General features: G+C 33.6%; 15 protein-coding genes and 6 pseudogenes across 21 annotated transcripts, besides 3 other annotated features; 16 read left to right on the top strand and 5 right to left on the bottom strand.

The window, feature by feature from the left end:
• Window positions 1-12,724: part of a mobile genetic element that runs on past the window's edge.
• TVAGG3_0763170 (organellar and viral DNA polymerase type B) lies at window positions 70-1,011 on the top strand (the record flags this gene model as incomplete). Its single annotated transcript, XM_001298255.1, has 1 exon — window positions 70-1,011. The coding sequence occupies one exon, from the start codon at window positions 70-72 to the stop codon at window positions 1,009-1,011; it is 942 nt and encodes a 313-aa protein (XP_001298256.1).
• TVAGG3_0763160 lies at window positions 1,903-2,729 on the top strand (annotated as a pseudogene). Its single transcript has one exon. A coding segment is annotated over exon 1 (827 nt).
• On the top strand, window positions 3,581-4,029 carry TVAGG3_0763150 (organellar and viral DNA polymerase type B; the record flags this gene model as incomplete). Its single annotated transcript, XM_051245726.1, has 1 exon — window positions 3,581-4,029. A coding segment is annotated over one exon (449 nt), but the record flags the coding sequence as incomplete, so codon positions are not given.
• On the top strand, window positions 4,320-6,412 carry TVAGG3_0763140 (annotated as a pseudogene). The gene has a single exon. A coding segment is annotated over exon 1 (2,093 nt).
• Window positions 7,527-7,977, bottom strand: TVAGG3_0763130 (HNH endonuclease family; the record flags this gene model as incomplete). Its single annotated transcript, XM_051245725.1, has 1 exon — window positions 7,527-7,977. A coding segment is annotated over one exon (451 nt), but the record flags the coding sequence as incomplete, so codon positions are not given.
• Window positions 8,028-8,883, bottom strand: TVAGG3_0763120 (annotated as a pseudogene). The gene has a single exon. A coding segment is annotated over exon 1 (856 nt).
• On the top strand, window positions 9,216-9,650 carry TVAGG3_0763110 (uncharacterized protein; the record flags this gene model as incomplete). The annotated part of the gene is made up of 1 exon (XM_051245724.1): window positions 9,216-9,650. The coding sequence occupies one exon, from the start codon at window positions 9,216-9,218 to the stop codon at window positions 9,648-9,650; it is 435 nt and encodes a 144-aa protein (XP_051092311.1).
• TVAGG3_0763100 (uncharacterized protein) lies at window positions 9,678-10,161 on the top strand (the record flags this gene model as incomplete). The annotated part of the gene is made up of 1 exon (XM_051245723.1): window positions 9,678-10,161. A coding segment is annotated over one exon (484 nt), but the record flags the coding sequence as incomplete, so codon positions are not given.
• Window positions 10,467-11,251, top strand: TVAGG3_0763090 (annotated as a pseudogene). The gene has a single exon. A coding segment is annotated over exon 1 (785 nt).
• TVAGG3_0763080 lies at window positions 11,282-11,748 on the top strand (annotated as a pseudogene). The gene has a single exon. A coding segment is annotated over exon 1 (467 nt).
• A 1,142-nt stretch (window positions 12,725-13,866) lies between the features above and the next one.
• Window positions 13,867-14,004, top strand: TVAGG3_0763060 (uncharacterized protein; the record flags this gene model as incomplete). The annotated part of the gene is made up of 1 exon (XM_051245722.1): window positions 13,867-14,004. A coding segment is annotated over one exon (138 nt), but the record flags the coding sequence as incomplete, so codon positions are not given.
• A 172-nt stretch (window positions 14,005-14,176) lies between these two features.
• TVAGG3_0763050 (KilA, N-terminal/APSES-type HTH, DNA-binding family) lies at window positions 14,177-15,004 on the top strand (the record flags this gene model as incomplete). The annotated part of the gene is made up of 1 exon (XM_051245721.1): window positions 14,177-15,004. The coding sequence occupies one exon, from the start codon at window positions 14,177-14,179 to the stop codon at window positions 15,002-15,004; it is 828 nt and encodes a 275-aa protein (XP_051092308.1).
• Window positions 14,177-24,560: a mobile genetic element.
• Window positions 15,429-15,767, bottom strand: TVAGG3_0763040 (uncharacterized protein; the record flags this gene model as incomplete). Its single annotated transcript, XM_051245720.1, has 1 exon — window positions 15,429-15,767. A coding segment is annotated over one exon (339 nt), but the record flags the coding sequence as incomplete, so codon positions are not given.
• On the top strand, window positions 16,132-16,910 carry TVAGG3_0763030 (organellar and viral DNA polymerase type B; the record flags this gene model as incomplete). The annotated part of the gene is made up of 1 exon (XM_051245719.1): window positions 16,132-16,910. A coding segment is annotated over one exon (779 nt), but the record flags the coding sequence as incomplete, so codon positions are not given.
• Window positions 19,201-19,776, top strand: TVAGG3_0763020 (organellar and viral DNA polymerase type B; the record flags this gene model as incomplete). The annotated part of the gene is made up of 1 exon (XM_051245718.1): window positions 19,201-19,776. One exon carries the CDS (start codon window positions 19,201-19,203, stop codon window positions 19,774-19,776), a length of 576 nt encoding a protein of 191 aa, XP_051092305.1.
• TVAGG3_0763010 lies at window positions 19,882-20,314 on the bottom strand (annotated as a pseudogene). Its single transcript has one exon. A coding segment is annotated over exon 1 (433 nt).
• Window positions 20,765-21,037, bottom strand: TVAGG3_0763000 (uncharacterized protein; the record flags this gene model as incomplete). The annotated part of the gene is made up of 1 exon (XM_051245717.1): window positions 20,765-21,037. One exon carries the CDS (start codon window positions 21,035-21,037, stop codon window positions 20,765-20,767), a length of 273 nt encoding a protein of 90 aa, XP_051092304.1.
• On the top strand, window positions 21,083-21,511 carry TVAGG3_0762990 (uncharacterized protein; the record flags this gene model as incomplete). Its single annotated transcript, XM_051245716.1, has 1 exon — window positions 21,083-21,511. One exon carries the CDS (start codon window positions 21,083-21,085, stop codon window positions 21,509-21,511), a length of 429 nt encoding a protein of 142 aa, XP_051092303.1.
• On the top strand, window positions 21,539-22,100 carry TVAGG3_0762980 (uncharacterized protein; the record flags this gene model as incomplete). Its single annotated transcript, XM_051245715.1, has 1 exon — window positions 21,539-22,100. A coding segment is annotated over one exon (562 nt), but the record flags the coding sequence as incomplete, so codon positions are not given.
• On the top strand, window positions 22,691-23,113 carry TVAGG3_0762970 (uncharacterized protein; the record flags this gene model as incomplete). The annotated part of the gene is made up of 1 exon (XM_051245714.1): window positions 22,691-23,113. The coding sequence occupies one exon, from the start codon at window positions 22,691-22,693 to the stop codon at window positions 23,111-23,113; it is 423 nt and encodes a 140-aa protein (XP_051092301.1).
• Window positions 23,144-23,614, top strand: TVAGG3_0762960 (repellent protein 1 family; the record flags this gene model as incomplete). The annotated part of the gene is made up of 1 exon (XM_051245713.1): window positions 23,144-23,614. One exon carries the CDS (start codon window positions 23,144-23,146, stop codon window positions 23,612-23,614), a length of 471 nt encoding a protein of 156 aa, XP_051092300.1.
• Window positions 24,561-25,160: a mobile genetic element.
• Window positions 25,161-26,569: the final 1,409 nt, after the last annotated feature.

Below are 26,569 nucleotides of genomic sequence, written 5' to 3'. Positions count from 1 at the left end.
ATTTCCTTAAGATAGAAAAAATAAAGTTAGTTTTATTTTTATTTATTTTTTTATCTTGTATGTAAAGATATGATTTCAACAATAGGTTCTACAACAATTCAAACAACTACAGCACCAAACTCTTTAGTCATGAATCCTACGTCAATGTTAGTAGAGATGAAAAGCTTCATTCCTTCTTCATATACTTTTGAGACAGAAATACAAAGAATTAAGCAAGAACTTTTAACAAGTAATTTAGACTGTAGTGCGAAAGATGAAACAAATGAACAGTATCTTTATGACATACAGGATATTATTGACCATTTGCCTAAATTACCGGAAGTTCAACAAGAAAAACTAACTATTCCTGAATTCGATGAAATTGAAGTTAAAGTTACTGATTCAGTAGAAATAAAGAAGTTCATACGTAAAGTAAATTATGAATTCCTTGGTTTTCATTGCAACCATAAAGTTATGAACAAAGATTGCGACATGGTTTATAAAAACATTTCTGACATATATAAATCTGAGGAGTTTAAGACTTACGATAACTTTGTTTCATTAGCTGCTGAATGTGTGTGGCAGATAAGAGATAAAGACAGAAGAGGCAAAATATGGAATGGACAGATAAAACCAATTGCTTCAGATTTAAAGAAAGCCATTGATGCTTTAGTTGTTCTAGCTGGTAATGTTTCAATGTATAACGCAAAAATGAATCCGCAATGTTCAAAATCTAAAGCAGCAATGAGGAAATATAACTACTCACTAAAAGAGATAGAACGTATGAGAAACGACTATGCTGACTTAAAGAAAGAAGTAGAGAAACCAGCAGAAGATAAAATGAACATGTTAGCATTTCTGAACAAAAACTATCCAACAGCTGACGATTTCCTTCTATCTGACGTCAAGAAGAAGTATAAAGAAACTTTCGGCATTGTTAAAACTTTTGACATACTGACAGAAGAAATAGAAGCTACGAAATTGTTTAGAATTTCAAATATACATCGTACAATTCATGTAAAACGCTTATAAAATAACTGAGGTGAAAAATTAGGTGAGAAAACTGGTGAAATCTCACCTCTTCACCTAAACATTATTTTTGGTCAAAGCTTCCACGAGAGAAAAGATTCCTCATTCGCTAAGGATTCCAAAAATGAAAAAAATCATTGATTTCGGCTGAGAAAAAACAGCAAAACCCTTCTTCCACGGGAACAAAGAAATAAAGAAGAAATAAAGTAAATTTTTTATTTATTCCCGTGGAAGATAGAGCACTTTTATGACACTTTTTATTCACGATAAACAAGACAAACAAAGAAAATAAGAAAATACGGCGCTGTCGCGGTTCGAACCACAGACCCTGACCCCTCCATAACACCACCTTAGACCACTGTGCTACGTAGCCTGTCGACATAAGATTTTATAAATTGCATATTTGACGTAAATTTATTTCCATCTGGCTTCCCACCGCATAAGATATTCATACGTGTTTGTAAGACATTCATTAAACTTCTTTTCTATTGCATCTAATCTTGCGTTATTTTTTTCAATAACTTGTCTGTATTCTTCATCATTTCCAGCAGTGTTTGGGTCTTCACGTTTAAAATATTCATTGTTAACCAATTTTTTATCTACAAATTTTATTAGTGTTTGATTCACTTCGTTATGATAACGGTCATATTCTTTCAATACGTAAGTGAAGACAAAATGCGTCGTACCTTCAATCTTAAAGCTTAAAGAACTTTCAACACAGTTTTGAGGGTCTGTCAGTGCGTCAATGAGATAGTATTCGAAGTCAGTCAATAATCTTTTTAAAGTCATTTCATACAGGATAAAATTTAATGTTGTGAAGAAATAGTGTTTATCTCAGAAAATAAAGTTAGTTTTATTTTTATTTATTTTTTTATTTTGTATGTAAAGACAGTAATGTCAACAACAGAGAACACAACAACTGCTATCGTTCATGAAGCTATAAATGAAGAATACGAATACATACAATATAACAAACAACTTCGCCTCATTCGTTCGGTCAAAGATGACATGTACCAAATGCAAAGTATAATGAATGCTCTTCGTTCTACAAAGCAAGCATATCATTGGTTTGAAAACCAACAGGCAAAAGAACTTTTAGAAGAATTTCCTCATATGATTGCTTCCCTCGGAAAACCGAGAGAAGAGATTCCGTATGAAAATCGCAAGAATTTGGCTCCTGGTTTGAAAGGTTATTATGTTCATAGACTTTTAGTAAATGATGTAGCAATGTGGGCTTCACCTCGTTATGCTTGTTATATTTTCATGATGTTAGATGAACTATATAAAGCAGAACGTGAAGATATGGAAATGAAACTTCAAGCAAAAGATGAAGTCATTGAATCCAAAGACAAAAGCATACAGAAAAGAATACCGCGTTCGGTACCAAAAGGAAAGGAAAAGAACTATAAGTATATGATATATACTGAAGAGATGGAAAATGAAGAAGATAAAGATATGGTTATGTTGCATTTAGTGAGAAGAAACAACAAGAGCTTTTATGACTTAGCTAAGATATATAAATCTGACAGAAACTGGTTCTATCGTGAAAACTTACCGATTTCAATGACACCGAATGAGCAAATAAAGGAAATTGTCAAAAATACTCTTCCTCAAACACACTATGACATCAAAGGTTGCACAATACTTACATTCAAAGAAGACTTAACATTACTGAAAGAAAAATAACAGAATATTTCGACAACTTCAAAGAGGAAGAATGAAACTTACCGATTTCAATGAAAAACATTAACTTTTTGACGAAGTGAAGATTTGCACTTTGTCAAAATTTAATGAAAACTTACCGATTTCAATGAAAACATTAACTTTTTGACGAAGTGAAGATTTGCACTTTGTCAAAATTTAATGAAAAAACATAATAAACATTAACGATAAAATTTATTTCCTGGACTGTTGTCAAATGTCATGTTGTCATCATTTTTAAAGAAGTTAATTAACCTGGTAGCACATGGTGACGTGGTGACACTTTCAGTTATTCAAATATATTTTTGCTTAAATAACTTCAGGGTCTATTTCTTCAACCATTTCACTTCCTTCGTCAATGTCAATAGAAGCTTCTTCAACCTTTGGTAAGAATTTTGTATAACATCTTTGTTCGTTATTGTCTTCAGAGATGAAGGATAATATTTCACATTTGTTTCACCTTCTTATATTCTTTCTGTTCGGAAAGATTTAAAGCAATACTGAAGAAGTCAATGTTAGAGTTCTTTATGACAGTATAATGAGTATCTTTGACATTCACGAAGAAACTCTTTTGTTTCAAAACTACTGCTAACTCTTGTGAAGTATAACGTTTGCGGTCAATGACGATAGCTAATGGTCTGACATACTGACCAAACTTAGATTCTTTCACAAACTTCTTGTTAAAGATAACATTAACATTTGAAGCATTATTGAACTCATTCTTGATGGCAGTAGCGAGAGCATTGTATGAAAAGAACTTGCAATCTTGCATGTGTTTCATTAAAATAAAAATATTAAATTATTTTGAAAAATAACTTAAAAAATCTAATCTAATTTTTTCAAAAAAATATTTTTTTATTTCCTACTAAAGATGTATCGGAAGTTGTCTAAGTTAGAACACTCGGAAATAAAACAACTTCTTACAGAAGCTAATATAGATGTTGCAAAGCATTACGCAACAAACAAAAAAGCACTCGCTGACTTCATTAAAGACTACAATGGTGCAATAAGTTATGATAGAATTCATGAGTTCATAAAGCCGCAACGCGGCGAGGACGAAGTCCATGCAAGAGCATTTCCTTTAAATGACGTTGCTATTGACTTATATCATAGACGTTCAGTACCTCATGAAGTAAGAAGAGAAATGTTTGACATAACAAATGCAAACGTTGGTGAAACAAGAAGAAGAGACGACACACTGAAACAACAGAGAAGAGAGATGTTTAAAAGTGCTATAGAACAAGTTCGCAAAGCTAACGATGTCATTCGTTCCATTGACGACAAACCAAAAGAAGGTGAGAGATGGTTAAAGAAAGATGAAGAGAATAGGAAGAGAAATGTGAAGTCAGGCAATAGACTCATTGACTTTAACATCGAAGCTTTAGATGAACCAAACAGAGACTACTTACACAAACATTTCGGTAAGGTTTTCATGAGACTCTTAGAGAAGATTAAAATAAACTCCAACAAGATGGATGGTATGTTATAAACTTGGTGGAAAGTATGAATGTTCTACGTTAAACCTCAATAATATTGGAACATTACTACATCAGCTCTTGAAGGAGAACTTTATATCAGAGATAGAAGCAAATGCTGCAGGTATTGTTGAAATGCACTATGACTTCTTCTTGACAAACATAAAGAATCTTACTGAAATAAAGATGTATGATTTAACAGAATATGAAGGCTTAACGATGTCAGATGTAAAGAAAGGCAAACCAAAAAAGAGACCATATAGAGATGAAAGCACACTGACAAATGACCAGAAAGCCATTTTGGAAGCTCTTAAGCAAACAGGAAACCCAGCACTTATAGAAAGCTTTTGGAAAGATAATGGTGAAAAGAAGTTTTATAAGAAAGAAGCGGTCAGTTCTGGAAGTATCTTTGCACATTACCTATAAATCTTGAACGCTACCAAATCTTCAATGAACTGAACAAAAGAACTGCAACACTTATGACAGAAGACAATTGTTTCGTTTATGCTTGCATTCAGGCTGGAGTAAATGAAGAAACTATTGACCACATGAGAGAAGTCATTCGTGTTAGAGACTTTCCTCAAAGTAAAGTACAAGAAATTTCTGACGCAACAGGTATAGCATTTAATGTTACCATTGGTTACTTCAATGACTCAAGACATAATGAAATAAAGAGATACATACCAAAAGAATGTGAAACTGTTCGAACTATTGACTTACTTCTTGTTGAAGACCACTACATGCTAAATGAAAGATTACCAATGACAACATATTTCGTCGCAACTATAAGAAATCTTAAAGTGTGGTGGAATGAACATTGAGAAACAGATGAAGATTTATACAAAGAGAGAGATAAATATGTAGTTCGCATGGATAGAACTACACCGCTATGGGATGTTATGAAAACATTGTGGGAGTGCAAATATTTCGAACCTATTTCTTATGGAGAACTTTTCACATATACGACTGACTTATATAAACAGAACCTTGCACCATTTAAAGATTTGACATATGCTCCAAAGTATTGTGTACAACTGAAGAAGAAAGCAGAGTCAAAAGAAGTAAATAAAAATAAGTGCAAGTTCATTCCTGAGCACGTTTTCTTTGCTGACTTTGAGTGTAGTACCGATGGCTTTCATAAAGCTTTTAACATCTGTTATGACAGTGAAGATGGTTCAGTGAGTGAAAGCATTTGGGGTCAGAACTGTGCAACAGAATTTTTGGAAGCGACTTCCTGACAAGAGTTTAATATATTTCCATAACCTCAGCTATGATATAAACTTCATCTTAAGACACATGACAGAAGTGAAAGGAACTCCCATCATTAAAGGTTCACGAACAATGCAAATAACTGGCTTATATAAAGGAGGGCAATTATTATAAAAGACTCTTACAGTGTTATAAATAAGAAGCTTAAACTATTTCCTGCTATGTTTAACTTACAAACAGGACCGAAAGAAGTATTTCCATACAACTACTACAGCAGTTTTGTTAGCAAATGACAACAGAACTGGTGTCATTTCTGAAGCATGTAAGTTTTAAAAGATATGAAACGTTCATGAAACATAGATTCCATCAAAGGTTGCAGAATAGATGAAACCACTTCGACTTAGAAAAATATAGCACATTTTATTGCAAACAAGATGTAAGAATTTTAAGAGAAGGTTTTGTTAAGTTCCGCAATGACATATTGAAAGAATTTGATTTAAACGTTTATGACTACGTTAGTATTTGTTCAATTGCTAACAAATTATTTGAGAACAGAGTGTACTTCCCGAATGGAAATTTATATGACCTCTCAAATAAACCAAGAGAATTTATTTCGAGCTGCATTCAAGGTGGAAGATGTATGTTGTCAGATAACATGAAACAAAAGAGCGAAAAGAAACTCATTGCTGATTTCGACGCTGTTTCATTATATCCATCAGCTATAGCAAGACTTTATACTTTAGAAGGAATTCCAAAGGTTATGAAGAAAGAAATGTTAAGCACAGAGTATCTCATGAGACATTTATTCGATGACGACCAAAAGGAACCCATTGGTGAAAAGTTTATGTCTGGCTTCTTTGTTCTCATTAAGATAACAGAGATTGGAATACATAGACACTTTCCTTTAATAGTTTGTGACCCTGAACTAAATCCAGAACTTAACGTTCCCAGAAGTTCAAACACTTGCTGTTTAATGTATGTTGACCATATAACATTACAAGACCTCATAAAATATCAAGGTGTCAAATGTGAAGTGTTGCAAGGATACTATTACGATGGAAACAGAGATATTAGAATAAGAGATGAAGTAAAGAAGTTGTTTGAGTTAAGGTTAAAGTATAAGAAAGAAGGAAATCCTTTGCAAGAAAATATAAAGCTCATTCTGAACAGTATTTATGGCAAAACTATTCTATCTCCTATTGAGTCAAAAATAACCATAGTAAATGACAAAGATGCTATAAGATATGCCATCAGAAACTACAACCATATAGTGAAGTTCGAAGGTTTGGATGGTTCAGATAAAACTATTTTCAAGCTAACGAAAAGCATTTGCAGACACTTTAACTTCTGTCCACTTGGTGTTAATATTCTATCTATGTCGAAGAGAATAATGTGTGAAGTATTCTGTACTGCTGAAGACATGGGTCTTCAAATATTTTACCAGGACTGTGATAGCATGCATATTTTCAATGAAGACATACCAAAGCTTGCAGCAGAGTTTAAGAAGAGATACGGTAGAGAACTTATTGGTAAAACATTAGGTCAGTTCCATTCTGACTTCGCAGAAATAACACCTGGAAAACAAAGTTTAGCATACAAGTCAATATTTTGTGGAAAGAAGACTTACATAGACTTACTCACGAATGATTTAAATGAAGTTGCATTCATGCACGTTGTAAAGGTGTCAAACAAGACGTCTTGCTTTAACAGCTAATGAAATGTTTCCTGAAGCTATACAATGCTATTACAATGAAGATAAGAACATTCACATACCTGTTGGAACATATGACAAAGACTCTGAGTTCAGTTTAATGAAACTTTACAAAGCACTTCATGATGGTCAAGAGATTGGATTTGACTTATGTAAGTCTTCTAGTCCTTGCTTTGCTGAAAAGTTTAACTTCTCAATAACGACTAAAACAAGCTTTATTCGTAAGTTGAAGTTCTGAGGTCATTTATTTTTGTCAGCAATGAGGTCATTCGTGATAAAAATAATGAGGTCATATATTTTTGTCATTTATGTATAACCATTGTCTCTCTTAAACTTTGCAATAGACAGCTTTGTTCTTCTTCCTTCTACATCTGTAATGTTTATATAATCTTTGTTATACTGTCTTAAGACATTCATTCGTCTGTATTGAGTTCCCATGAAATAGTAAAAGGCATCTTCACTTGGGACATAGTAGTAGTTCTCTAACGTGTGATATGAGTATTGTATAATTTCAACAGCGTCTTCAGGAAGAGAGTCAACAATGTCAAACCAATAGCCATTTGAACCAGAAATATTTCTCATGTTTTCTCTTCTTGTCGTCCATCTTAAGTTCGAGATATGAAAGTCTCCTCTGTCTCTGTTTATATGGTCTACTTCACGAAGTCCTTCAGGGTTCGGAATGAAAGTTTCTGCAACTATTCTATGTTTCATCAGCTTGTGTTTGTTTAAATTTACACAAATATAACCATCTCCTTGGTCAAACTCACTAACAACTCTTTTATTGCTTATACGTCTAATTGGATAAGGGTACTCTGAAAAGATTTCATAGTCATTGTCATGTTCGAGTGTTTGCCAATGTCCTTCACCTTCCATGCCTTTCACTCAAATAAAATTTTCAGAAAAAAATAAAACTAGCGTAGATTTTACAATACTGCGATGGTAGAGTTTAAGAGTTGTGCTTCAATGTAGAGACAGTCCTTATGGTCTGGAGGTAAGAACACTGGGCAGTTATGGTCATGAGTGGAGAACATGTCTATCCAAAACTCACGATTGAAGCCAGTTAATTTATAGTATTTAGGGTTAGGAAGTGGTGAAGTTCTTGTATGACCAATGAACTCATTTTCAACTCCCTTACTTAAGTTTGAATATAATATAGCTTGCTTTCTATCCCAAATGCCAGGTGTTACAATCTTTGAAAATTCATTTTTCCTCGGAAGCATTGCATCATAATTGAAAACATTCTTGAAATCATCACTTGGTTCAGAGATTTGAAATCTTATACGTAATGGATTTTCTTTCTCTTTAGCGACTTCATTGAATGGTGAGAATACAACAAACTGACAGTCATGTTCCATCTTCATTTTCATTAAATTCATAATGAAAGTCTATAAGTTGTGGCTGACTACCTTCTTCTTTCAGTTGTGCAAGAAACTCACGTAAAGGCTGTAAAGTTTGTACTTCAATGTTGAACTTTTTCTCGAACATCTCATTAAATGAAATCATACATTGTTGCAATGTTGTATCGTCTTTAAAGTATTTGTATATGTGAATGTTTTGGGCGCTTAAAGACTGTTCGTCATTTTCTATCTCGACTTGAAGTATAAAGTCAACCTTTCTGAAAGCACGTGTTATATACATAGATGTTATGCCAATGTACTTCTCTTCATTTATGTTCACAATCCAGTCTGTTGGAAACTTAAACGTTACTCTGTTCCCCTTTATTTTGACGTCAGGGTTTTCACTACTGAACGCAACAGATAAAGGTATTTGTCTATACATTTAATTCGGATAAAAATAAACCATTTACTCTTTCTTTGCTTCAGCTTCTTTAGCTTTTGCTTGCTTGCTTCTTCTCTAGCTTTCTTCGCCAGCAAACGTGGGTTCTTTTGTCTTCCAGCAGCTAATGCAGCAAGTTGTTTTTCACTAAGTTTTCTCTTTGGTCTCTCTGGCTTTTGTTCTTGTTTTTGTTCCTTCAGTTCGGATAAAATTTGCTCACGAATTTCTTTCTTCAATGCTTCAACATCTATGACCCCTTGGGTCTTGTCCGTAGGGCTTGTCTGAGTCATTTGACTGCAGATAAAAAACAAAATTAAAACTTTAACCGATGTAAAATGAGCTTGTCAAAATCAGAGCGAGAGTCTATTATATTAAATGACGCAAGAGGAATACAACATCCTTTCTATTACGTAAGTCAGAGTAAAGATGGTAAAATATACGTAAGAAAAAGAAAGGTTCCATTAGCGAATGCAGAAAGCGACAACATTAAGGTGCATGGCAAGGGTGAAGTCCACGAAGCCCATATAAAACCTTCTATTCAAACTGAAAAGTCAATAGAACCAGAAGAAAAGAAGCCAGATGTACTTTCAATAACGAACCAAGAGCTTATTGCAAAGTTCGTGAATTTCATTGAAAAACAAACCGAGTCAAAGAACCCTGACCCACCAGTGAAAGAAGTTGAGACAAAAGAGAATGTACAGTTCATTGAAAATGTCAAGAAACAACTTCCACCACGAATGCCAAGAAGAAGAGTGAGAATAATGAAGTAAATAGATATTTTTATCTGAAGTAAATACATGCAGAACGAACAGCTAAACGAATTTACTCCAGCAGAGCATATTCATCAAATTCGCTCATATTTCGATATCATAGACAATGCAGTTCAAATTGGTGACACTAATAGAAAATATTCTGACGCAAAGATTCCATCACAACCTGGAACTGCTAAAGATAACACATGGGTAACATTCAATCTCTCACCTCCTGGTGAAAATATGTTGGACCTTTACAATACATTCATTACGTATAAAATGGAAGGTCAATTTATTGTAGATAAAGAAATTGGTTCAGGTTCCAATAAAACAAACCCACCAGGATTTTGGATTGGTTTCGATGACGCTTTCTATGCAGTTGCTGGATATCAAATCCTTGCAAATGGTCGTATCGTATATTCTCAAGACAACGCAAGAGAAGAAGCATATATAACTTCAAACTCACAAACTACCGAACAAATAAAGAAAGTAGATGTTTTCTCAAAGACTCGACATGAAGATGTATGGAGTCATTCGGGAACATGCAGAACAGGACAAATTGTTAGTGGTCCAATTACAGCAGGAAAATCATTTGATTTTAAGCTTCGTTTAAGAATTCCTGTTAGAAGATTCCTTCCATTAGAAGCTATTCGATTTATTCCAGCTTTTGCAGGAAACATTCAGCTTAAAGTAAAGTTCAGTAGCGACGCCTTACAATGCACATCTATATCTGTAAATGATATCATTGCTTTCAATCCAACTCTTAAAGTTGCATTTGCTTCAGATTCAAATCCACCGACAAATAAATTTGTTCCATGGAATGAACCATTCACTATGATAACGAAGGCAGTAGAAGCTAGTGGAACAGTTACTATTACAACTGTAACCCAGCAACTATTTCGAACAAAGATGGATTTTAATGAATGTTTCATTCATCCAAAGTCATTCTCTTTAGACCCTAACATTTATACAGAACTTGTAGAACATTATACAAACGAGGCTTTATGTTTTCCTGTTAAAGTTATGGATTGGATTCCTATGGACGGTTCATTCTCAAAGAATACAGATAGTTCAAGTGCAACATTTACAGCAGCTTATACGCCTATTAATGTTAAAAGTATTTGGGCACTATTTAGAAAGAAAGACAACTATTATGTTAATTTTGAGAACCCTAAGTTTAAATATCTTCAGCTTTCCATGGGAGCTTATGGAAATATGCCTGCAGAACCTGAAAAATCATATGGACCTGTATTTTATGAAATGGTTGCGAACGCTTGCAATACAAACAATGATATGATAGGATTTAATGAAGATGTTATGAGGTCATTGGTGGATGATGGTAGTGTGGAACATAAATGGGATAGCTATGACAACACACATTTCTTATGTGGTTTTCCAACAGAAGTGGACTTTTGCTTCCAGCAAGGTCAAACATCTACTGCTCCAATAACATACAAATTGTCTGTTAAAGGACCTATTGAACTAGCAACTGAAAATGTACCAAAGCCACTTATTGGATTTATGAGGGATTGTTGCTTTGCCATTCAGGTGCGTGCTAATGGCATCCCATAATAAGATTAGATGACTATAACTTAGCTACGGACGACAGTGAGGAATAAAGGATGAACGTTTATTTTTAAAGCTTATAAATGAGTTCTTCATCAAGCTCTCGTGAACCTTCACCATCTATGAAACAAACTTTACCAAACGATTATGGAGCACCTATTGAATATTTCTTACGAGCTGCACAATGGCAAAGAGCAGTCTCACCAAGGTTAGGTGTTCCACCAGCTCCTGTCAAAAATAGCATTTGGTCAAGTCCTTATATAAATATGGTCTCCCACTAGGTTTGCTAGTTACAGCAGGAGCAGTTATGATGTTGAAAAGAAATAAAGCAAATGTTGTAAATAATACTGAAGTAGCTGAAGTTAAACAAACTCTGACACCTTCGCCAAAACCAACGTCAAAACCAACACCTTCACAACAACCTTCAATGACTCCTGAACCTATGGAATTACAAACTCCTGTTCAAAAGTCAACTCCAAAACCGACTCCAACATTTAAACCAGAACCTACACCACAAATAAATCGTAAAACCCCTGTGTTTCCTTACTGAAAAAATAACGTTATTTTTATTTAATATTAAAATTTTTATTTGATTGAAATGACAAATAAAGTCACTGAAGCAATGAAACAAAAGTTTTTGGTAGAATACATTAAATCAGGAACTATTCCAGAAGGTTTTTACATTCATACTATGAAGGATGGTAGAGTTCAGTTTAGAAAGATAAAGCAACCATTAGATAAAGAAGGAATTTTGAGAAAGATTAAACTTCATGAGGACAACATTGCTGAACTTAAGAAGAAGCTAGAAGAGTTGGAGAAAGGAAGAGAGTTATAAAGCAATGAATTCAACAGGGTGAAAAAAGAGGTGAAAAAAGAGGTGAGATCTCACCACTTCACCTAAATTTATTTTTGTGCTATGTTTTCATACGCGTGAGGGTGGTGATATCATTTATTTTTAAGTTTATTTTTAAGTTTATTTTTATATAAATGACGAAAACTATTGAGATAACAAACTACAACGGTCATGAGTTCAAGAATTTGTTCTTCGTTCCTCGTGAAAATACATTCTATCAGATACGAGGGAGAAAGGGTAAAGTTAGTTTGAGCGTTTATGACTACAAGCATAATGGAAAGTTTATACAAGCATATGATACAAACGGTAAGCGTGTTTCATTAGCTTTGTCAAAACTTACAGGTATAAACTATGACAGTGATTTTGACCTATATGAAGAAGAAAGTGAGTCAGAAGATTATGAGCTGTTATATGAAGCACAGCAATGGGAGGAGTTGCAATACTTTTGTAAGTGAGAACGTTTATTTTTTTACATTAGTGAGGTGAAGTGGTTTGTGAAAACGTTAGTGAGGTGAAGTGGTTGGTGGCTTTGTAAATATTTAAGGTTAAGTTAGTGTTGTCGTTTGTGTTTGTGTTGTAAAATATACGTTAATGGTTTCGTAAAGTGTCAAATTCACATATCAAGGGTAAGGAGGCGCGCAGTGCCGTCGTACCCTTGATATGTATACTAACTCATTCACAAAAGGCACTTATAACGGTATTGAAGTCTTACGTAGAGACAAGGATGGTTACATTAATGCAACAAATATGTGTCAGCAGTTTAGGAAAGACTTTAGAAAGTTGTTGGAAAATAAGTCCTGGGAAGAGTATTATAAGGCATTTTGTGAAGAATATAGCAACAGTCCGAATTCCGGCGGTTGCTTTTTATACAAAATTCATGCAGGAATTCCTGATGAAATCAAACAGGTTAGAGGAACGTATGTAGACCCAAAACTTATAAACTATATAACAATGTGGGCTTCTCCAAAAAATTGCATAGCAGTTGGAAAAATTATGGACTCCATAGACAAGAAAGTTCATGAGAAGTTAGATGAAGAAGAACTCGAAGATACAGTAGAGAATGCAAAACATTTGTTTGAAGAAGAAGTTAGAAAAATGCATGAAAAACAATTAGAACATGAACGTGAGATATGTTATGGTTATAGAGATTCTCCATACGAACTAGACCAATGGGAACAAGAAGATTTAAAGAGAGAATTTAGAGAATATGAACTCGCTAAGATAGCATTAGAAGCTGCAGAAAAGAAGTTAAAAGTTTGGGGTCGTTTTGTACAAAAATATTGTGAGTAAATGAACTCATTATTTTTATTGAATTCAGCACAAAATTCTGAGTAAAATGACATATGGCACGTGTCAAACCGTTGAGTTTTCACAAATTTTAAAAATTGCTGCGGAAAGTTCGTCAAAAAAGTGAAGGTTCCCGACGGTTTCAAACCGCCATACTTTACATGAAGATAGTTTACAATGTCAACTAAATATCATGTACGATAGAAACGGTTATGTAAAGTTTACATTTTGTAAAGTTTTGTCCTGATTCAAGACAAGTCTTGTATTTTTTCAGAACAAGTCTTGTATTTTTTCAAGACAAGTCTTGTCCTGATTCAGAACAAGACTTGCACTTTTTAGTCAGTTTTTCTTGTAAAGTTCTCAAATTTGAGAACAATTGTCCTGATTCAAGACAAGTCTTGTATTTTTTCAGAACAAGTCTTGTATTTTTTTCAAGACAAATCTTGTCCTGATTCAAGACAAGTCTTGCACTTTTTCAGGAAATCCTATCGTCCAACTTTACAAATGTCACTTTTCAACATGATTGCATTTTGGTCGGGGGACAACTTTCTCTCATTTTGTCACTTTTTCTATCGTCGTGTTTTGTCACTTTTCCCTCAGGGTGTGTGTCAGAAAATATCCAAAATCTTTATAGCCTCGTATCTCCTTCAATTCTTGACGGTTTGACATGTATGACACACCATTCAATTCAGAATTATATGCTGAATCTTATGACCTTCATTTGTTCGTGACTTCTTTTCACATATGTAACCATGAATTTTTAACATTTCTTTAACACAGAAAAAATAAAGTTAGTTTTTATTTTTTCGAATTTTTTATTTTGTATGTAAAGACAGTAATGTCAACATCAGAGAACACAACAATTGCTATCGTTCATGAAGCCATAAATGAAGAATACGAGTACATACAGTATAACAAACAGTTACGTCTCATTCGTTCGGTCAAAGACGATATGTACCAAATGCAAAGTATAATGAATGCTCTTCGTTCTACAAAGCAAGCATATCATTGGTTTGAAAACCAACAGACAAAAGAACTTTTAGAAGAATTTCCTCATATGATTGCTTCCCTCGGAAAACCGGGGGAAGAGATTCCGTATGAAAATCGCAAGAATTTGGCTCCTGGTTTGAAAGGTTATTATGTTCATAGACTTTTAGTAAATGATGTAGCAATGTGGGCTTCACCTCGTTATGCTTGTTATATTTTCATGATGTTAGATGAACTATATAAAGCAGAACGTGAAGATATGGAAATGAAACTTCAAGCAAAAGATGAAGTCATTGAATCCAAAGACAAAAGCATACAGAAAAGAATACCGCGTTCGGTACCAAAAGGAAAGGAAAAGAGTTATAAGTATATGATATATACTGAAGAGATGGAAAATGAAGAAGATAAAGATATGGTTATGTTGCATTTAGTGAGAAGAAACAACAAGAGCTTTTATGACTTAGCTAAGATATATAAATCTGACAGAAACTGGTTCTATCGTGAAAACTTACCGATTTCAATGACACCGAATGAGCAAATAAAGGAAATTGTCAAAAATACTCTTCCTCAAACACACTATGACATCAAAGGTTGCACAATACTTACATTCAAAGAAGACTTAACATTACTGAAGGAAAAAATAACAGAATATTTCGATAACTTCAAAGAGGAAGAATAAAAAAAATCTAAGCTAATTTTATTTTTTTATAAAATTTTATCTCATATGAAAGAACATGAATTTAGAATATTCGGAACTCATGACAGAAGAAGAGAACGAACAACATGTAAAAGATTATGCAAAATTTCTGAAGACATACAAAGCATTTAAACAATATCTAAATGCTTCTAAAGATTATGCAAAATTTCTGAAGGTATATAAAGCTTATGAAAAAGCGTATGAAAAGTTTATACATTGGGGAATTGTTGTAAAATATCGATATGAAGACTAACCAAAAATATATTTTTGCTTAAATGACGTCAGGGTCAATTTCTTCAACCATTTCACTTCCTTCGTCAATGTCAATAGAAGCTTCTTCAACCTTTGGTAAGAATTTCTGTATAACATCTTTGTTCGTTATTGTCTTCAGAGATGAAGGATAATATTTCACATTTGTTTCACCCTTCTTATATTCTTTCTGTTCGGAAAGATTTAAAGCAATACTGAAGAAGTCAATGTTAGAGTTCTTTATGACAGTATAATGAGTATCTTTGACATTCACGAAGAAACTCTTTTGTTTCAAAACTACTGCTAACTCTTGTGAAGTATAACGTTTGCGGTCAATGACGATAGCTAATGGTCTGACATACTGACCAAACTTAGATTCTTTCACAAACTTCTTGTTAAAGATAACATTAACATTTGAAGCATTATTGAACTCATTCTTGATGGCAGTAGCGAGAGCATTGTATGAAAAGAACTTGCAATCTTGCATGTGTTTCATTAAAATAAAAATATTAAATTATTTTGAAAAATAACTTTAAAAAATCTAATCTAATTTTTTCAAAAAAATATTTTTTTATTTCCTACTAAAGATGTATCGGAAGTTGTCTAAGTTAGAACACTCGGAAATAAAACAACTTCTTACAGAAGCTAATATAGATGTTGCAAAACATTACGCAACAAACAAAAAAGCACTCGCTGCCATCCTCAATGACTATAATGGTGCAATAAGTTATGATAGAATTCATGAGTTCATAAAGCCGCAACGCGGCGAGGACGAAGTCCATGCAAGAGCATTTCCTTTAAATGACGTTGCTATTGACTTATATCATAGACGTTCAGTACCTCATGAAGTAAGAAGAGAAATGTATGACATAACAAATGCAAACGTTGGTCATACTCGTAAAGCTCTTTCTCATGACGTTCGTCAAGAGATGTTTGAACTTACGAACTCAAACGTTGGTGAAACAAGAAGAGCTGTACCTCATGAAGTAAGAAGAGAAATGTATGACATAACAAATGCGAACGTTGGTAAAACACGAAAGAGAGACGACACACTGAAACAACAGAGAAGAGAGATGTTTAAAAGTGCTATAGAACAAGTTCGCAAAGCTAACGATGTCATTCATTCCATTGACGACAAACCAAAAGAAGGTGAGAGATGGTTAAAGAAAGATGAAGAGAATAGGAAGAGAAATGTGAAGTCAGGCAATAGACTCATTGACTTTAACATCGAAGCTTTAGATGAACCAAACAGAGACTACTTACACAAACATTTCGGTAAGGTTTTCATGAGACTCTTAGAGAAGATTAAAATAAACTCCCAACAAAGATGGATGGTATGTTATAAACTTGGTGGAAAGTATGAATGTTCTACGTTAAACCTCAATAATATTGGAACATTACTACATCAGCTCTTGAAGGAGAACTTTATATCAGAGATAGAAGCAAATGCTGCAGGTATTGTTGAAATGCACTATGACTTCTTCTTGACAAACATAAAGAATCTTACTGAAATAAAGATGTATGATTTAACAGAATATGAAGGCTTAACGATGTCAGATGTAAAGAAAGGAAAGCCAAAAAAGAGACCATATAGAGATGAAAGCACACTGACAAATGACCAGAAAGCCATTTTGGAAGCTCTTAAGCAAACAGGAAACCCAGCACTTATAGAAAGCTTTTGGAAAGATAATGGTGAAAAGAAGTTTTATAAGAAGAGAAGCGGTCAGTTCTGGAAGTATCTTTGCACATTACCTATAAATCTTGAACGCTACCAAATCTTCAATGAATTGAACAAAAGAACTGCAACACTTATGACAGAAGACAATTGTTTCGTTTATGCTTGCATTCAGGCTGGAGTAAATGAAGAAACTATTGACCACATGAGAGAAGTCATTCGTGTTAGAGACTTTCCTCAAAGTAAAGTACAAGAAATTTCTGACGCAACAGGTATAGCATTTAATGTTACCATTGGTTACTTCAATGACTCAAGACATAATGAAATAAAGAGATACATACCAAAAGAATGTAAAACTGTTCGAACTATTGACTTACTTCTTGTTGAAGACCACTACATGCTAAATGAAAGATTACCAATGACAACATATTTCATTCGCAACTATATAGAAATCTTGAAGGAGTGTGGTGGAATGAACATTGAGAAACAGATGAAGATTTATACAAAGAGAGAGAGCAAATATGTAGTTCGTTATGATAGAACAACACCGTTATGGGATGTTATGAAAACATTGTGGGAGTGCAAATATTTCGAACCTATTTCTTATGGAGAACTTTTCACATATACGACTGACTTATATAAACAGAACCTTGCACCATTTAAAGATTTGACATATGCTCCAAAGTATTGTGTACAACTGAAGAAGAAAGCCGAGTCAAAAGAAGTAAATAAAGCTAAATGTAAGTTCATTCCTGAGCACGTTTTCTTTGCTGACTTTGAGTGCAGTACCGATGGCTTTCATAAAGCTTTTAACATCTGTTATGACAGTGAAGATGGTTCAGTGAGTGAAAGCATTTGGGGTCAGAACTGTGCAACAGAATTTTTGGAACGACTTCCTGACAAGAGTTTAATATATTTCCATAACCTCAGTTATGATATAAACTTCATCTTAAGACACATGACAGAAGTGAAAGGAACTCCCATCATTAAAGGTTCACGAACAATGCAAATAACTGGCTTATATAAAGGAAGGGCAATTATTATAAAAGACTCTTACAGTGTTATAAATAAGAAGCTTAAACTATTTCCTGCTATGTTTAACTTACAAACAGGACCGAAAGAAGTATTTCCATACAACTACTACAGCAGTGTTTTGTTAGCAAATGACAACAGAACTGGTGTCATTTCTGAAGCATGTAAGTTTGTAAAAGATATTGATACATTCATGAAAAACATAGATTCCATCAAAGGGTGCAGAATAGATGAGAACCACTTCGACTTAGAAAAATATAGCACATTCTATTGCAAACAAGATGTAAGAATTTTAAGAGAAGGTTTTGTTAAGTTCCGCAATGACATATTGAAAGAGTTTGATTTAAACGTATATGACTACGTTAGTATTTGTTCTATTGCTAACAAATTGTTTGAGAACAGAGTGTACTTCCCGAATGGAAATTTATATGACCTCTCAAATAAACCAAGAGAATTTATTTCACGCTGTATTCAAGGTGGAAGATGTATGCTGTCAGATAACATGAAACAAAAGAGCGAAAAGAAACTCATTGCTGACTTCGACGCTGTTTCATTATATCCATCCGCTATAGCAAGACTTTATACTTTAGAAGGTATTCCAAAGGTTATGAAGAAAGAAATGTTAAGCACAGAGTATCTCATGAGACATTTATTCGATGACGACCAAAAGGAACCCATTGGTGAAAAGTTTATGTCTGGCTTCTTTGTTCTCATTAAGATAACAGAGATTGGAATACATAGACACTTTCCTTTAATAGTTTGTGACCCTGAACTAAATCCAGAACTTAACGTTCCCAGAAGTTCAAACACTTGCTGTTTAATGTATGTTGACCATATAACATTACAAGACCTCATAAAATATCAAGGTGTCAAATGTGAAGTGTTGCAAGGATACTATTACGATGGAAACAGAGATATTAGAATAAGAGATGAAGTAAAGAAGTTGTTTGAATTAAGGTTAAAGTATAAGAAAGAAGGAAATCCTTTGCAAGAAAATATAAAGCTCATTCTGAACAGTATTTATGGCAAAACTATTCTATCTCCTATTGAGTCAAAAATAACCATAGTAAATGACAAAGATGCTATAAGATATGCCATCAGAAACTACAACCATATAGTGAAGTTCGAAGGTTTGGATGGTTCAGATAAAACTATTTTCAAGCTAACAAAAAGCATTTGCAGACACTTTAACTTCTGTCCACTTGGTGTTAACATTCTGTCTATGTCGAAGAGAATAATGTGTGAAGTATTCTGTACTGCTGAGGACTTAGGAATGGACATCTTTTATAGCGATACGGACAGTATGCATCTCTACAATGAAGATATCCCTCGTTTAGCTGAAGATTTGAGAAACGTTATGGAAGAGTTCTCATTGGTAAAAACCTTGGTCAATTTCATAGCGACTTTGCAGAAATCACAAAAAGATAAACAAAGTTTAGCATACAAGTCAATATTTTGTGGAAAGAAGACTTACATAGACTTACCCACGAATGATTTAAATGAAGTTGCATTTCACTGCAGAATGAAAGGCGTGAAGCAAGATGTTATTGCTTTAACCGCTAATGAAATGTTTCCTGACTCTGTTCAGTGTTTCTATGATGAAGATAAAGGTTTAATGGTTCCGCAAGGAAAATTTGACAAAGACTCTGAGTTCAGTGTTATGAAGTTATATAAAGCACTTTATGACGGTCAAGAGATTGCATTCGACTTATGTAAGTCTGCTACACCTGCATTTGAAGAGAAGTTTAACTTTTCTATTCAGACTAAGACTTCATTCATAAGAAAGCTTAAGTTCTGAGGTCATGAATGAGAAAAATAATGAGGTCATTTATTTTTGTCAGCAGTGAGACCATTCATGATAAAAATAAGCCGCTAGCGGCAAGGGCGAAGCCCATGTGGTCATTTACAATACTGCGATGGTAGAGTTTAAGAGTTGTGCTTCAATGTAGAGACAGTCCTTATGGTCTGGAGGTAAGAACACTGGGCAGTTATGGTCATGAGTGGAGAACATGTCTATCCAAAACTCACGATTGAAGCCAGTTAATTTATAGTATTTAGGGTTAGGAAGTGGTGAAGTTCTTGTATGACCAATGAAACTCATTTTCAACTCCCTTACTTAAGTTTGAATATAATATAGCTTGCTTTCTATCCCAAATGCCAGGTGTTACAATCTTTGAAAATTCATTTTTCCTCGGAAGCATTGCATCATAATTGAAAACATTCTTGAAGTCTTCATTGGGTTCAGAGATTTGAAACCTTATACGTAATGGATTTTCTTTCTCTTTAGCGACTTCATTGAATGGTGAGAATACAACAAACTGACAGTCATGTGTTCCATCTTCATTTTCATTAAATTCATAATGAAAGTCTATAAGTTGTGGCTGACTACCTTCTTCTTTCAGTTGTGCAAGAAACTCACGTAAAGGCTGTAAAGTTTGTACTTCAATGTTGAACTTTTTCTCGAACATCTCATTAAATGAAATCATACATTGTTGCAATGTTGTATCGTCTTTAAAGTATTTGTATATGTGAATGTTTTGGGCGCTTAAAGACTGTTCGTCATTTTCTATCTCGACTTGAAGTATAAAGTCAACCTTTCTGAAAGCACGTGTTATATACATAGATGTTATGCCAATGTACTTCTCTTCATTTATGTTCACAATCCAGTCTGTTGGAAACTTAAACGTTACTCTGTTCCCCTTTATTTTGACGTCAGGGTTTTCACTACTGAACGCAACAGATAAAGGTATTTGTCTATACATTTAATTCGGATAAAAATAAACCATTTACTCTTTCTTTGCTTCAGCTTCTTTAGCTTTTTGTTCTTCCTTTGCTTTTGCTTCTTCTCTAGCTTTCTTCGCCAGCAAACGTGGGTTCTTTTGTCTTCCAGCAGCTAATGCAGCAAGTTGTTTTTCACTAAGTTTTCTCTTTGGTCTCTCTGGCTTTTGTTCTTGTTTTTGTTCCTTCAGTTCGGATAAAATTTGCTCGCGAATTTCTTTCTTCAACGCTTCAACATCTATGACCCCTTGGGTCTTGTCCGTAGGGCTTGTCTGAGTCATTTGACTGCAGATAAAAAACAAAATTAAAACTTTAACCGATGTAAAATGAGCTTGTCAAAATCAGAGCGAGAGTTTATTATATTAAATGACGCAAGAGGAATACAACATCCTTTCTATTATGTAAGTCAGAGTAAAGATGGTAAAATATACGTAAGAAAAAGAAAGGTTCCATTAGCGAATGCAGAGAGCGACAACATTAAGGTGTATGGCACCGAGGGCGAAGCCCATATAAAACCTTCTGTTCAAACTGAGCCACCAAAAGAACAAGAAGAAAAGAAGCCAGATGTTCTTTCAATAACGAACCAAGAGCTTATTGCAAAGTTCGTGAATTTCATTGAAAAACAAACCGAGTCAAAGAACCCTGACCCACCAGTGAAAGAAGTTGAGACAAAAGAGAATGTACAGTTCATTGAAAATGTCAAGAAACAACTTCCACCACGAATGCCAAGAAGAAGAGTGAGAATAATGAAGTAAATAGATATTTTTATCTGAAGTAAATACATGCAGAACGAACAGCTAAACGAATTTACTCCAGCAGAGCATATTCATCAGATTCGCTCATATTTCGATATCATAGACAATGCAGTTCAAATTGGTGACACTAATAGAAAATATTCTGACGCAAAGATTCCATCACAACCTGGAACTGCTAAAGATAACACATGGGTAACATTCAATCTCTCACCTCCTGGTGAAAATATGTTGGACCTTTACAATACATTCATTACGTATAAAATGGAAGGTCAATTTATTGTAGATAAAGAAATTGGTTCAGGTTCCAATAAAACAAACCCACCAGGATTTTGGATTGGTTTCGATGACGCTTTCTATGCAGTTGCTGGATATCAAATCCTTGCAAATGGTCGTATCGTATATTCTCAAGACAATGCAAGAGAAGAAGCATATATAACTTCAAACTCACAAACTACCGAACAAATAAAGAAAGTAGATGTTTTCTCAAAGACTCGACATGAAGATGTATGGAGTCATTCGGGAACATGCAGAACAGGACAAATTGTTAGTGGTCCAATTACAGCAGGAAAATCATTTGATTTTAAGCTTCGTTTAAGAATTCCTGTTAGAAGATTCCTTCCATTAGAAGCTATTCGATTTATTCCAGCTTTTGCAGGAAACATTCAGCTTAAAGTAAAGTTCAGTGGCGACGCCTTACAATGCACATCTATATCTGTAAATGATATCATTGCTTTCAATCCAACTCTTAAAGTTGCATTTGATTCAGATTCAAATCCACCGACAAATAAATTTGTTCCATGGAATGAACCATTCACTATGATAACGAAGGCAGTAGAAGCTAGTGGAACAGTTACTATTACAACTGTAACCCAGCAACTATTTCGAACAAAGATGGATTTTAATGAATGTTTCATTCATCCAAAGTCATTCTCTTTAGACCCTAACATTTATACAGAACTTGTAGAACATTATACAAACGAGGCTTTATGTTTTCCTGTTAAAGTTATGGATTGGATTCCTATGGACGGTTCATTCTCAAAGAATACAGATAGTTCAAGTGCAACATTTACAGCAGCTTATACGCCTATTAATGTTAAAAGTATTTGGGCACTATTTAGAAAGAAAGACAACTATTATGTTAATTTTGAGAACCCTAAGTTTAAATATCTTCAGCTTTCCATGGGAGCTTATGGAAATATGCCTGCAGAACCTGAAAAATCATATGGACCTGTATTTTATGAAATGGTTGCGAACGCTTGCAATACAAACAATGATATGATTGGATTTAATGAAGATGTTATGAGGTCATTGGTGGATGATGGTAGTGTGGAACATAAATGGGATAGCTATGACAACACACATTTCTTATGTGGTTTTCCAACAGAAGTGGACTTTTGCTTCCAGCAAGGTCAAACATCTACTGCTCCAATAACATACAAATTGTCTGTTAAAGGACCTATTGAACTAGCAACTGAAAATGTACCAAAGCCACTTATTGGATTTATGAGGGATTGTTGCTTTGCCATTCAGGTGCGTGCTAATGGCATCCCCATAATAAGATTAGATGACTATAACTTAGCTACGGACGACAGTGAGGAATAAAGGATGAACGTTTATTTTTAAAGCTTATAAATGAGTTCTTCATCAAGCTCTCGTGAACCTTCACCATCTATGAAACAAACTTTACCAAACGATTATGGAGCACCTATTGAATATTTCTTACGAGCTGCACAATGGCAAAGAGCAGTCTCACCAAGGTTAGGTGTTCCACCAGCTCCTGTCAAAAATAGCATTTGGTCAAGTCCTTATATAAGATATGGTCTCCCACTAGGTTTGCTAGTTACAGCAGGAGCAGTTATGATGTTGAAAAGAAATAAAGCAAATGTTGTAAATAATACTGAAGTAGCTGAAGTTAAACAAACTCTGACACCTTCGCCAAAACCAACGTCAAAACCAACACCTTCACAAACAACACCTTCAATGACTCCTGAACCTATGGAAGTACAAACTCCTGTTCAAAAGTCAACTCCAAAACCGACTCCAACATTTAAACCAGAACCTACACCACAAATAAATCGTAAAACCCCTGTGTTTCCTTACTGAAAAAATAACGTTATTTTTATTTAATATTAAAATTTTTATTTGATTGAAATGACAAATAAAGTCACTGAAGCAATGAAACAAAAGTTTTTGGTAGAATACATTAAATCAGGAACTATTCCAGAAGGTTTTTACATTCATACTATGAAGGATGGTAGAGTTCAGTTTAGAAAGATAAAGCAACCATTAGATAAAGAAGGAATTTTGAGAAAGATTAAACTTCATGAGGACAACATTGCTGAACTTAAGAAGAAGCTAGAAGAGTTGGAGAAAGGAAGAGAGTTATAAAGCAATGAATTCAACAGGGTGAAAAAAGAGGTGAAAAAAGAGGTGAGATCTCACCACTTCACCTAAATTTATTTTTGTGCTATGTTTTCATACGCGTGAGGGTGGTGATATCATTTATTTTTAAGTTTATTTTTTATTTTATTTTTATATAAATGACGAAAACTATTGAGATAACAAACTACAACGGTCATGAGTTCAAGAATTTGTTCTTCGTTCCGCGTGAAAATACATTCTATCAGATACGAGGGAGAAAGGGTAAAGTTAGTTTGAGCGTTTATGAAGGAATGAAGAATGGAAAGTTTATACAAGCATACGATACAAACGGTAAACGTGTTTCATTAGCTTTGTCAAAACTTACTAACATTTATTTTGACAGTGACTTTGACTCTGACGATTGGAGCGACAGCAGCGATACTGAAGAATATGAACTATTGTGTGAAGCACAGCAATGGGAAGAGTTGCAATACTTTTGTAAGTGAGAACGTTTATTTTTTACAGTAGTGAAGTGAAGTGGTTGGCGGCTTTGTAAATATTTAAGGTTAAGTTAGTGTTGTCGTTTGTGTTGTAAAATATACGTTAACGGTTTTGTAAAGTGTCAAATTCACATATCATGGGTAAGGAGGCTCGCAGTGCCTCCGTACACAAGATATGTATACTAACTGATGCTCCAATTCGCTCCGAAAATTCAAATATTGCAGACTCTACAGATTTAGAACCAGAAAATCAAAACCATCCTTCTACAAATCAAATGTCTAGTAATCTAGAACATAAGCTGGACCTTCTTGATCATATTGAAAAACAATTATCGAAAATGCGCTCGTTATTGGGAATTCTTCCTACTACAAATGCTATTGTTGGGCCGTCAAAACAAGTTTCAGTTAATAGCAAGCAAAATTCTGAAAAAAATAAGAAAAAATCTTCCATAACAACAAAATCAAACAATAAAAAACAAAATTCATCCGACGATCCTCCTAAACGTAAAGCTCCTATTTCGGAAAGGATTCTCAGCGATAATAACTTATATTTTCAAGTTCATCGAAAGAGATCGAAAAGCAAACGTTCCACATCTACAGAGAAAAAGAATTGATATATGAAGTCTAATTCCTTTTATAACTACTATATTTTTATTCTTATGACTAAAAAATAATATATTATTTAACAATTTTCATTTTTTTCTTTTAACAATTTCGTTTTATTTCCATTTATTGTTAAATGATTTTTAGCATACACCTTTCTTTGTTCATCTTCTAAATACAATTTAAGTAGTAGATATGACGGGTTGTGTGACTTTTTTTGTAAACGTAAGAATTCATACAATATCGAGCGATTTTATATCATTTTTTTAACATATGAAGTAAAAAATATATGATTCTTACGGTTTTTATTCTTACGTTTTTGAATAAATCAAGATTTAAAAAATTTTCAAAATTGTAAGGCATTTACACTCAGCCCAAACATAATGAAATAAAAAATAAAAAAATTAACATTAATTTTAAAAGAAGCTATATATAGATGATGTCAGATATTCCGCGATTAATTAAACATTGTTTAAATCCTGAATGGAATCAATGGAGTCATAATCAAAGACCTCATAAACGAGTAAAAGAAATTAGAAATAATTATTTTCATGAATAAAAGATTCACCACCATAATGAAATAAATCATTAAAAAATTAACATTAATTTTAAAAGAAGCTATATATAGATGATGTCAGATATTCCGCGATTAATTAAACATTGTTTAAATCCTGAATGGGTTTAAAGACCTCATAAACGAGTAAAAAATAAACTTCAGAAAAAATTAAACGAAAGACTATCAAAAGATAGAGTTGAAAGAGTAATGGTAATGATGAAGAAGAATTTGATGAGTTCAACATAGAACTTTAAGAAACTAATGATTATTTGAATTTATGAAATCAATTATTTGATTCATTCTTTCTTCAATCTCTTCTATTCTTTTTGTTAAATCATCAATTTTCATTAATGAGGTGATTCTTGATTGAGGAATAGATTTCAAACTAACCACCCCCTTTATTTTTGAAATTTTGAATCCATCAACTTTAAACATTTTATTCAATTTACACGTTGTCAATTCTTCAAATAATTTTTTATTATTAGCATAATAGTCATTAAATTCTTCAACAGATGAAAAAATTTTTATTTCAGTAATTGGTTTAACAACGTTTATTTTTTGTTGAACATTTTCACTTTCATTTATTTCTTCCTCCTCTGTTTTATTTATTTTTAAAATTGGTTTCATTTATCATTAAATAAAAATTAGAATATAAGTGATGAAATATATTTTTTTAATTAATATTAAATCAGAAATGGCGCAGGATTCTTTAAAAAATTATGGGATGGAATTAAGAAAGCTGCGGGTTGGGTTTATAAAAAGATTATTAAACCCGTTGCAAACTTTTTGGCACCAGTAGCGAAAACGGCAGGAACTATCATAGGTGGAGTATTAGGTACTAAAGCAGGTAATCCGGCGATGGGAGCACAAGCAGGTAACGCAGTTGGTGGAATTGCTGAAGGAATACTTAATAAAATAGGAGGTAGATAGTGGAAAAATAAATAAATATTATTTTTATCTTAGTATCGGTTGTAGTCTTTGATAAACTTTTTCTCCTTTATTTAAAATTTCTCTTATTGGGGCAGCTTTTGGTGTTAT

This window comes from Trichomonas vaginalis, chromosome III, assembly GCF_026262505.1.
Source record: "Trichomonas vaginalis G3 chromosome III, whole genome shotgun sequence".
Classification (NCBI taxonomy): Eukaryota; Parabasalia; order Trichomonadida; family Trichomonadidae; genus Trichomonas; species Trichomonas vaginalis.
Note: the sequence above shows the minus strand (reverse complement) of the source record. Positions and strands in the feature narration are given on the sequence as shown.